General features: G+C 48.5%; 1 protein-coding gene across 1 annotated transcript in view; it reads right to left on the reverse strand.

Moving 5' to 3' along the window:
- Nucleotides 1–10,105, reverse strand: part of FAM180A (family with sequence similarity 180, member A) — a 16,062-nt gene extending 5,957 nt beyond the window's left edge. Inside the window, exon 1 of the mRNA XM_006861236.1 lies at nucleotides 10,030–10,105. Coding sequence (XP_006861298.1) covers nucleotides 10,030–10,105 — 76 coding nt within the window. The remainder of the gene's footprint in view (nucleotides 1–10,029) is intronic.
- Between the last annotated feature and the right edge of the window lie 2,110 nt (nucleotides 10,106–12,215).

Genomic DNA, 12,215 nt, shown 5'->3' on the forward strand with positions numbered 1-12,215 from the left:
GAAGGAATACACAGAGTCATTGTACCAAAAGGAAATGGTTAATGTTCAACCATTTCAAGACTCTGACTCTGCCTTCCCTCTATGTCTCTTCTCTCCTTATACGGACATCCTTCAGATGGCATTAGGACGCATCTTACTCCAGTCCTGGCCTCATGTTAACCTAACTGATAGCATAGTCAAGACCCAATTTCTAAACAAGTGCATATTTACAGGTACCAGAGGTTAGAATGTCATCTCTTTTTTGGGGACACTGTTGAATGATGCATAAAACTTCAAAAGATGATGGAAGAAGTACACAGAGTCACAGTACCAAAAAGAAATGGAAGATGTTCAACCATTTCAAGAGGTAGCATATGATCAAGAGCCATGATACTGAAGGAAGAAGTCCAAGGTGCATTGAAGGCAATTGCAAAGAACAAAGCCCCAGAAATTGATGGAATACAAACTGAAATCTTTCAACAAACTAATGCGGCACTGAAAGCACTCATTCATCTCTGCCAAGAAATTTGGAAGACAACTACCTGGCCAACTGATTGGAAGAGATCCATATTTGTGCCCATTCCAAAGAGAGGTGACCCAACAGAATGCTGAAATCATCAGGCAATATCACTAACATCACATGGAAGTAAAAATTTGCTAAAGATAATTTAAAAATGGCTGCAAGCACACATTGACAGAGAACTTCCAGAGGTTCAAGCCGGATTCAGAAGAGGCCGAGGAATGAAGGATATCACTGCTGATGTCAGATGGATCTTGGCTGGAAGCAGAGAATACCAGAAAGATGTTTATCTGTTCTTTATTGACTATGCAAAGAAGTTTGATTGCATGGGTCATGACAAGCTCTGGAAAACATTGCCGAGAATGTGTATTTCAGAACACTTAATTGTGCTCATGAGGACTCTGTACATAGACCAAGAGGCTGTCGTTCAAACAGAACAAGGGAACACTGAATGGTTTAAAATGAAGAAAAGTCTGTGCCAGGGTTGTATTGTTTCACCATACTTATTCAATCTATATGCTGAGCAAATAATTCGAGAACCTGGTTTATAAGAACATGGCATCAGGCTTGGAGGAAGACTCATTAAGAGTCGATGATACAACCTTGCTTGCTGAAAGGGAACAGGACTTAAAATACTTACTGATAAAGAGCAAAGACCACAGCCTTGTGTATGAGTTGTAACTCAATGTAAAGAAAACAAAAATCCTCACAACTGGACCAACAAATAACACCATGATAAATGGAGAAAAGATAGAAATTGTCAAAGATTTCCTCTTGTTTGAGTCCACAATTAATACTTATGGAAGCAGCAGTCAAGAAATCAAATGATGTATTGCATTAGGCAAATCTGCTGCACAAGACTTCATTAAAGTGTTCAAGAGCAAAGATGTCAGTTTGAAGACTAAGGTGCTCCAAGCTATGTTATCTTCATTAGCTTCATATGCATTTGAAAGTTGGATGGTGAATAAGGAAGACAAAAAAAGAATTGAGGCATTTGAGTTATGATGTTGGAGAACAGTATAAAAGGTACCATGAACTTGTAGAAGAACACACGAATCTATATTGGAAGAAGTACAACCAGAATGTTCCTTAGAAACAGAATGGCGAGACTTCATCTCTTGTACTTCAGATGTATTATCAGGATGGACCTGTCCCTGGAGAAGAACATCATGCTTGGTTAGGTGGAAGGTCAGGGACAAAGAGGAAGCCCTCCAATGAGAAGGACTGTCACAGTGGCAGCAGTAATGGGCTCAATTCACAACACTGATGAGGGTGTCGCAGGACCATGCAGTGTTTCCTTCTGAGTTGGAACCGAATCAACATCATCTAATGACAACATCAAGCCAAACAACACCCAGTAGGTGAAGGGGATGGGAGTGCTGGCATGGAAAGGGGGATCCTTCTGTAGTCAGCATTGTAGCCTGTCAGGAAATCCCCCCACAGCTAGACGTGAGTGACAGAGTCTTGGACTGCGGCCTTCTCCATTCACTCATTTCCCTGTGAAAAGCGACATTTCTATAACATGTAAGCCTCAGTGGACCCCTAGTTCTAAAAGAATTGGGAAGAAAAATTCCTGATTCAAAGCTGGATTAATAATGGAAACCTTTTCATTTCCAACAGCCCTTGTTCTCATACTGTATCAGATAATACCATGGTTTGGGGAAGATCATATAGTAGCCTCATATTGCCACAGAAAGGACATGTGGATCATCCCCCTTCCTCCCACCCCCATCCCATTGTATTCTGGGATCTTGCCCCTCGCTTGCCTGTAGCTGCTTTGATGTGTGACCTGTGAAAGGGACCTTTTATTTCTCCTTCCAGGATCAGATATCCACGGCTCTTCAGCCCCCATTCCCCTGCCCTGTCTGACTGAGAGGAGGGTCCAGAGAGATTCTGGAGTGGGTGGGCAGGAAATCAGCCACCTGAAGCTGATGTCCAAACAGGTGCTCATCTGCTAATGAAAAGGTTGCTAGTCTGAGCCCAGCCAGAGGTGCATTGGAAGAAAGACCTGGCAATCTGGGGTCTACAGTGTTCTTTTTTCTTTTCAACTTGATGTCAAATGGGGGCAGTGGGAAGTCTGTGGTGTACATGTGTAGATGTCTCTCCTTCCCTGCAGGAGAACTGGTTTGAGTCCCAGCCAATGTGCTTCATAGGAAGCCAACATTTGTACCTGCGCAGGCTTGTGTCTTGATTGCTAGGATGCTGACAAGATTTCAGAAGACCTTCCAGACCCTGAGGAAAGGCCTGGTGATCAGCTTCCAGACATCAGTCTGAAAGCCCCATAGGTCCCCACAGACTGGTCTGGTTGTGCATGTGGCCGCCTCCGCAGCATCTAAGGACGACAATCCCGGGCACTAAGCTCCACTCTTTTCACACAGCGATTCACTAAATCCATAGTGTAAGTGGGGTGACTCTAGAACTGATTTGCAGCTCCTTTTGTTGACTCATTATAGGAAAGTCGATTTTGACACCAGCCTCCACCCTCCCCTTATCTCTGGAAGCTCTGCAGCTACCTGGGAGGATCTATTTTAGGGTTTATCTGAGTACAGACGGCCACCTGGCTTTCCTAAGCACCAGCCCTTCCAAGCTCTCTTGCCTGGCCAAACAGCGGAAGAAGACTCCCCAAACGCAGCATGACCCTCTCTTCAACCTCTTATTTCTGGGGTACAAATTTCCCTGTAGGTTTTGCTGTGGTAGAGCAGCTCTGAGACAGGCCCTGGCCTTTGGACAGAGAACTCTGGGGAAGGAGTTAAGTGTCAGACCCTGCCAAAAAAAGCCTTACAAACCCTGCTGCCATCGAGTCAGTTGGCGCCGACTCACAGCCACCCAGTCACATTTTTCATGAATCAGTTGAAACCAGAGCTTCCAACCAGATAGAAGGTCCTTTGCTAGCTCATACTGATGCTGTTTGTGGGCCTGTTCCTGAACCAGCAACTGGAACTCCGTGCAATTCTGAGCAAGCTGGTACCTTGGCAGTGTGGTCCTCTGGGGAAGCTTCCAGAAGGATCACAGCCTGTCAGCTCCCTGACCTGAGGCCCACCACGCAGCAGGGGATCTTAGGGTGCTGGGAAGTGCGGAGTACTCCTAAAAGGATGCAGAAGGACTAAGGAGGGGATGATCAATAAGAATGACATCAGAGAACCTGGGGTCAAGCTTGGCCCCACCCTGGTTGTCAGAAGTGACAGGCTGAGCAGGGTCAGTAATGCCAGGCAGTTAGTTGTCCAGTTGGTCCATCCAGCCCTGCCCTCAGGGAAGGCACACACAACACTGGAGAGGACACCCAAAATGAAGCCGTGTTACCTGCTGGCTGGGGCGGTCATTCCCCTCACTGAGCTGCTTTAACCAGAAATCATTTACACACTTTTAGTGTAAAAGTAGGAGTCCTGGTGTGGTGCCGTGTGATAAGCACTGGACTGCTAACTGAAAGGTCAGCGGTTCAAACCTACCAGTCACTCCTTGGAAACCCTATACAGGGTTGCCATGAGTCAGAAATAACTTGATGGCCCTTAACAACAATAAAATATAAAATATGTATTGAGAGTAATTATTTCATTCATATTAATTAGTAAGTATTTTCATTTCTTTCTAAGTCTGGCTATTTGTTCTTCTTACTCTGTCCCCAAGTGTTCTTCTCCAGGACCTGGGTGTGCCAGGCATGGGCTGTGTGCACGTGACAGAGTGTGTGACAACATGCTGTGTGTGTGTGACAGACTCTGTGTGTGTGTGTGTGGACAGTCAGCAGTGTGGGTGTGACAGAGAATGTGTGTGTGAGTGTGTCTGTGTGTGTGAGTGGGTGTGTCTCTGTCTCTGTGTGAGTGTGTCTCTGTCTCTGTGTGTGTGTGTTTGTGTCTGTGTGTGGGGACAGTCAGCAGTACGTGTGTGACAGTCAGCAGTGTGAGTGTGTCTCTCTGTGTGTGAGTGTTTGTGTCTCTGTCTCTCTGTGCGTCTCTGTCTCTGTGTATGTCTCTGTTTCTGTGTGAGTGTGGGCCTCTGTGTGTGTGAGTTTGTGTCTGTGTGTGGGGACAGTCAGCAGTGTGTGTGTGACAGAGAGTGTGTGACAGAGTGTGTGTGTGACAGTCAGCAGTGTGAGTGTGACAGAGAATGTGTGTGCGTGAGTGTGTCTCTGTATGTGTGAGTGTGTGTGTCTCTGTCTCTCTGAGTGTCTCTGTCTCTGTGTATGTCTCTGTTTCTGTGTGTGTGTCTCTGTGTGTGTGAGTTTGTGTCTGTGTGTGGGGACAGTCAGCAGTGTGTGTGGTGACAGACAGTGTGTGACAGAGTGTGTGTGTGACAGTCAGCAGTGTGAGTGTGTTTAGTGTGTGAGTGTGTGTGCAGGTGGTGACACACCGGGTGTGACGACAGTGTATATGTGTATGACAGAGAGTGTGTGTGCCTGTCTCTGTGTGGGTGTGTGCACGTGTGTGAGTCTGTGTGTCTCTATGAGTCTTGGTGTGTGAATGAGTGTGTGTTTCTGTGTATGACAGTGTATGAGTGTGTGTGAGGGTGTTGTGTGTATATGTGTATGTTTTTCTGTGAGTCTGTGTGTGAGTGTGTATGTCTATGTGTATGTGGTGAATCTGTGGGATTGTTTCTGTCTGTGTGTCTCTGTATATGAGTGTATGTCTCTGTCTCTGTGTGTGAGTGTGTGCCTGTCTGTCTCTCTGTGTGTGAGTGTGTCTCTATTTCTCTGGGTGTGTCTCTGGGTGTGTCTGTGTGAGTGTGTGTGTATATCTGTGTGTGACTGTGTCTCTGTCTCTGTGTGAAGGTGTCTCTCTCTGTGTGTGAGTAGCTCTGTCTTTGTGAGTGTGTGTCTCTGTGTGTATGTTTGAATCTCTGTCTCTGTGTGTGTGTGCCTCTCTCTCTGTGTGAGTGTCTCTATCTCTGAGTGTGTGTCTCTGTGTGTGTGTGTGAGTGTGGGTCTCTGTCTGTCTGTCTGTGTATGTCTCTGAGTGGGTGTGTGAGTTTGTGTCTCTGTCTCCAAGTGTGTCTCTCTCTGTGTGTGTCTCTGACTGTGTGTGAGTGTGTATGTGTCTCTGTGTATGTCTCTCTGTGTGTGTCTCTCTGTGTCTCTTTCTGTGTCTCTGTGTGTGTGTGGCTGTGTTTCTCTGTCTCTGTGTGAGTGTGTGTGTGTCTCTCTCTGTGTATAGCTTTGTCTCTCTGTGTGAGTCTCTGTGTGTGTGAGTGTGTGTCTCTGTGTATGTGTAAGTGTGTGTCTCTGACTGTGTGTAGTGTGTGTATCTCTCTCTGTGTGTATGTCTCTGTATCTCTCTCTGTGTCTGTGTGTGTGTGAGTGTGTGTCTCTGTCTGTGTGTGAGTGTGTGTGTCTCTCTCTGTGTGTCTCTGTGTGTATGTGAGTGTGTGTGTGTCTCTGACTGTGTGTAGTGTGTGTGTCTCTCTCTGTATCTCTCTCTCTCTCTGTGTGAGTGTGTGTCTCTCTCTCTGTGTCTCTCTCTGTGTCTGTGTGTGTGTGTCTTTGTGTGTGTGTGTCTCTCTCTCTCTCTCTGTGTATGTCTCTCTCTGTGTATATGTCTCTGTCTCTCTCTGTGTGTCTCTGTCTGTGTGTGAGTGTGTGTGTGGCAGTCTGGCTGGCCTGAGCTGGCCTCTAACCACAGGTCAGTCACTTGCTCCTGATGGGGGCTGGCAGGCTCACCTGGCTGGGAGCAGGACCTTCCAGAGCAGGACCCTAGAGAGCATGTCTCAGGGAAATGGGAGGACCATGTGGTAAGGAAGTCCTCACAGCAGGTATCCCCTTCAGGTTACTGCCACATTTCTACCTGACGAGGTGGGGTGGCAGTGAGGGGGTGAGAGCAGGTGGAGGAAGGAGAATACTCTCAAATTGTTTCCTAAAGGAATTCTTGTGTCTGAGGAAGTGGGGAGCAGGTTGGGGGTTGGGGCTGGGATATAAAACATATATTTGGAAAACTGTTATTAATTTGCCTGTGATGTCTATTGAGTAAGAAGCGAATGACAAAAACTATGTATTCTTTTTACAGCTAGCAAACAATGTTATAAATGAAGAAAGAAAAGAAAAAAATCAACTGCTTGGGAGACTTTTGATGGTGGGTGGAGGGACCCGTGTCATTTGTTGACTGTGGGCTTTGAGGAACCCCACCTGGCCCCCAACATCAGCCCCTCCTAGCGGCTCTGCCTGGCATGCCACTGGGCATCTCAGTGAGAACATTCTATGGGCCACCTTCCCAGTGAGTCTGTGGAGAACCTCAGACTTTCATGAAGAATGTTCTTTTCTTCACCTTTAGATGTCAGGTAACAGCTGAGGTGGGTGGTACAAACACACACTTGACAGCTAGGTTTGGTGGTTCGAGTCTATCCAAAAGCACCTCAGAAGAAATGCCTGGTGATCTGCTTCAGAAAAAGCAGCCACTGAGAACCCTACGGAGCACAGGTCTACTCTGACAGCCACAGCATCCCCAGGGACCAGAACTGACTCAAGACATTTGGAAACTGGTAACCTAACTAACCAAGGAGCTCTGGCAGTATAGTGGTTACAAGTCGGGCTGCGAACCACAACGTCAGCAGTTCGAAACTACTGGCTGTTCTGCAGGAGAAAGATGAGGCTTTCTGCTCCTGTAAAGATTTACAGCCTTGGAAACCCTGTACAGGGTCGCTATGTGTCGGAACTGACTCCACGGCACGTAACAACAAGAATCCAACCAACCAGCTGCTGTCCAATGGATTCTGATGAAACCCTACATGTTTCAGAACAGAACTGCTCTTCTGTAGAATTGTCATGGCTGTAACCTTTTAGAAGCAGATCGGATCACCAGCCTTTTCTGCTAAGGCATTTCTGGGTGGGTTTGAACTGACAATCTTTCAGTTAATAGTTGAGTACTTAGCTGTTTGTGCTACCAACGTTGATATGATTCTTTGGTGAGGTTAAGTCTGGTTCCTGTTACTATTTCCTGTTAGTGAACTACAGCTCAGAGAGACTAAGAACTCACCAGCGGTCACACAGCCAATAAAAGGCAGAACTTAAATCTTTCGAGAGTTAACGCTTTATCCCTGCAGGTTCATAAGCTCCTGATGGGGGCTGGCAGGCTCTCCTGGCTGGGACCCTACCCAGAGAACATCTCCTGCAAAATTCTAAGATCCTGTGCTTTTGAAGAAGGGGTATTATCTTTGAACAGTGTCCCGCATCACACGGCTTAAGTGGTAGGACAAAACTCCACAGCCTCCTGGCTTTCTGCTTTCAAGAGCTGCCCCCAAAATTTGTGCACATTGTAAGTAGTGAGGTGTGTGTGTGTAATATTGTATGCCTATAAAAGAACAAAACAAACAAAAACCCCAAATAAAACAAAATCACACCTGTTGCTATCAAGTCGATTCTGACTCACAGACCCCCTGAAGGATAGAGAACTGTCCCATAGGGTTTCTAAGACATTCAGCTTTAAGGAAACAGACAGCCTCATCTTTCTTCTGTGGAGCAGCTGGTGAATTCGAACTGCTGACCTTTAGCTTAGTAGCCGAGTGCTTAATCACTGTGCCACCGGGACAGGCTATGTTAACTGTTTGTCTGTAGGCAACAACCATTTCATAGCTCATCTCAGAAGATCAGCAGACCCCTGATCTCAGTCCTGGTGGCACAGTGGGATAAGCACTGGAGAGTTGTTGGATGGTCTGTCTGCTTCTGTAAAGATGATTCTGTAAAACTAGACCTGGGAATAGTGGAGTTCACAATCCAGCACCCAGACCCTCCAGATTTGAGATTCTCTGGCTGTGAGGGGGCAGAAGTGTCGAAGGCAACAAGGTAGTGTAGTTGCTGGGAGTGAGCATGTGTGTAGGTAAGGACCGAGAGTTCTGAGGGTGACTTTCATGACCCACCCCCCACTTTCTGCCCTGTACTTGGACCTGTTTGAGTCTGCCAAATACAGAGGTATTTTCCACGACCATTTAAAAAGAACTGCCATAGGCAAGAAGTGACTGGCTTACGAGCTTTCAAGAGGGAAACTAGATCCAGAGGGCGTGGAGGAAGGGAGAATCTCCATTGAGTAGTATCCAATCTGTCTAGGCGGGCCTGATGAAAGGAGATGAGAATGGGTCTCTTGTGATACAATAGTGAATAATTGTTATCAAGATGAATTGTGAGGGTTGGAAATGTACAGGTAGATGTTTGTAGCAAAAGGAGGGGAGTGATTGACTTTGCAGTGTAGGAGCGGAGGTCCCTGAGATCATCAAGGGAGAAGAGTGGAGTGCCAGACCCTACCCAGAGAAGCAGTGATGCCTGAGATGGAGGCAGAGACAATGACATGGAGAGATGGAGCGGCTGGGGGCTTTAAACCAGAGAGGGAGAGGGGCTGTGTGCTGATGACTGGGGGGCAGGCTTGTAGGGTTGGCTGGTTGATGATGCATGCAGGGGATTGTAATCATGGCAGTGAAACGATATACGATAGGACGAATGTAAAGCTAATGTTCTCCCATATAAATTATCACCAATAAAACATTAAAAACAACAACAACAACACAAAACTGCTACCGAATCTTGGTTGTATCTGATACCATTTCCTCACGGTCTCTGGAGCTAACATAAAGATAACAGCCTTGGAAACCCTATGGGGGAGCTCTACTCTGCTAAAAGTCAGAACTGACTCGGTAACAGTGAGTTTGGTTTGGTTTTTGGTAACCTCAGTCTTAATGTGAGAGGTAAACACCCAGCTAAGGACAGGTGTTCCTGCTTTCTTGGGTTTGGACCCTCCGCTCTACGCTGCTGGTCCTGTCCTTCCTCCCCTGCCAAATCTCCACAAACACCGCTTCCTCCCCACAGCCTTTCCAGGAACCAAGCCTGAACTGACTACAGGTGGCAGCAAGCCAGGCGCTCACATGGGCATGGCGCGGTCATCTCAACTGGCCCCTCATTTCCTAACAGGGATCAACCTGAGTGGATTTCTCTGTGTCCCCCTCATGGAGACAACCTGGGACACTGAACAGTGATTTTGCCTCAGCTGAGCACCCCCATCCCTGGGGAAGGGGATCAGGGGCTGAGAAAAGACTCAGTGGGGTGGGCTGGATGGCTCACCTCAGGCCAGTACACTGATTCTGCCGCTCACAGGGTCTGGCCTGCCTGGGGGCCCCGTGGCCCACTTCTGGCAGGAGACAGCATCCATACAGCATCTGGGTGCACTGGGTCCTAGGTAACCAGTTTCTGGTTCCCCAACACCCTCATTTTAGCACCTGTCCTCTTGCTGGCTAGTCGGCTGGCTACAGCCCCAGGGAATAGGGGAAAGACAGCCACAATTTTTGGCGCCAACATGAGTTTGCCCAAGCAGGTCAGAAAGGGATGCACCCTGGTTCTCCAGATGTTGACCAAGCCCCTTCATCTGCCTCAGTTTTTCCAGGAATATTCTCATCTCCAGTTACTGGGAGTTAGGGGAGGGAGAAGGAAGCCTTTGGTAGAGTTGAGATAAAAGGTGGACACAGGACTTCTCACTACCTTTCCCTTACTCACAGCCCCCTCCAAATCCCTGGCTTCATTCAAGAAAGCAGCAGCCTAAGCATCAAGAACACAAAAAACAGCTCACCTCGGCTCCACCTGTGGGGCACAGTCACCTGCGTGTTGTAGCAAAGTAGCAGAAGCACTAGCAGCTTCCAGGACATCTTCCCCCAGGAGAGCAGGGTGGTCCTCAGATCCAGTCGGACCCCAAGGGTCTCTCACAGGCAGAAGGCCGTTCTAGTCTGCCTTCCCCCTTCTGGAGGGTGGAGGCTGAGGCTGCCCCCTGGGTGGGACCGGAGCGGTGCCTCTCTGAACCCAACTCTCCCTGGGATTGGGACTGGGCTTCCACAGACGGGCTCTGTTTGGAGCACATCTGGAGTGATTCAGGGCCATGTGATCTCCTTGGCCGTGGGGTGGAGAAATCGTCTTTCTGAGCCTGACTTCCATGTGTTGGATACTCCCAGTGGAATTTTTCTTTAGCAAACAGACTCGCGGAACTTGTTGGAGAGCGCGGGAAGAGCTGGCTGCTCTCCCTGCCGTCCACATGGACCGCACCCAGGCCAGGGCGCGGGCCCCAGGGGTGGGGAGACTTGTCTGGCAGATGTCCATTGAGCCCGGAGTGGCCTTCCTTGCCCTGGAGCTAGACCTGGGTATAGTGAAGCCCACAGATTTGAGATTCTCTGGCTGTGAGGGGGCAGAAGTGTCTAAGGCAACAAGGTAGTGTAGTTGCTGGGAGTGAGCATGTGTGTAGGTAAGGACCGAGAGTTCTGAGGGTAACTTTCATGACCCACCCCCCACTTTCTGCCCTGTACTTGGACCTGGACCCAAACCTCTTTGAGTCTGCCAAATACAGAGCAGAGGTGTTTTCCACGACCATTTTAAAAAAGAACTACCACCGAATCTTGGTTGTATCTGATACCATTTCATCACTGTCTCTGGAGCTAATCCATGGGGTCAATGGCAGTGAGGGAGTCATCCACGAGGTGGACAGGCACAGTGACCACAACCAGGGACTCGAACGTGCCAGAGACTATGAAGGAGTGTAGGACCGGGCAGCATTTCCTTCTGAGGTCGCCATGGGTCAGCATAGACTTGATGGTAATTAACTAGAACAGTCATAAAGGTTGAAGGACATCTAAAGCTTATTTAACCTGGTGGGTTTCCACCCTGTGGAGGTGGTGCCAGGGTGAACGGGAATCCCCAAGGTCTCCTGTTTCAATCACAACTCCTCCTTTATTGGTTATGAGAATTGGTCCAAAAAAAAAAAAAAGAAAAAAATCCTCTGACTATAAAAGCCAGTGGTCTCATTAACAGTCAAAGTGACCAGCTGCTGCTGAATTGATTCCAACTCAAGGAGCCCCCAGGTGTGTCGGAGTAAACTGCCCTGTGGGGTTTTCAAGGGGTCACCAGGTCTTCCTTTTGAGACACCTCTGCTGAGCACATTAGCTCATGTTACTGCCCAAGGACTCGAGGCCCAGATTGGATACCCTGTGGGCCAATTCTACTTTGTCCTACAGGTTTGCAGTGGGGTTGCATTTGGTGTGACCCACAGGGAGGGGACAAAGGATTGAATACTCTGACTTTTGTCCTCTCCTACTTTCTAATCTGCTCTGTCTCCCACTGGCCCAACTGTCTGGCAGTCTCAGGGCATGGGAGCCAGTGACGGGGTCCATGGAGGTCAGTGTCCCCAGCCCTAGGAGGATGGAGATCCGAGGGTGAGAGGGTGTGGCCGTCCCGTGGTCAGCTGCATTTTGAATGGATGAATGAGTGAATGAGTACGAGACTGAGACGGAGCCCCAAGGCACCGTGTGTGTCTCTAGTTTGGAAGGAGGCATGAGGAGAGAAGAAGGAGGTTGTAATTGTTGGGGCCTTTGTGTGTAGTCTCCAGCCCTCCCCCTGGCTCCGCACCAGGGTCCCTGTGTCCAGAACCCCTTCAGCTCCCACCTGGTCTGCACCTGTCAGTTTTAAGGTAATCATGAGTTCATCCAGAAGACAGCAGAATCACAGCTGTGATGATGAAGTGCCAGCCTCAAGGTAGAAAAGCCACCCAGGCCTGCAGGGCAGCCAGCAGTGTGCCCACTGTGTGCCCACCGCGGGGCATCTCTGGACAGGAAAAGCGCAGCAGTCTGTCAGTCAGCTCCTGTGTCTACGGGAGGCCCGGTCCTGAACCCTAGAGCTGCTATTCTGGAGAGCAGAGGCCAAGCTCACGGCGTGTTGGTTCCGACTCATAGCCACCCTGTATAGGGTTTCCGAGGAGCGATTGGTGAATTTGAA

This window comes from Chrysochloris asiatica, unplaced genomic scaffold (assembly GCF_000296735.1).
Source record: "Chrysochloris asiatica unplaced genomic scaffold, ChrAsi1.0 scaffold00041, whole genome shotgun sequence".
NCBI lineage: Eukaryota > Metazoa > Chordata > Mammalia > Afrosoricida > Chrysochloridae > Chrysochloris > Chrysochloris asiatica.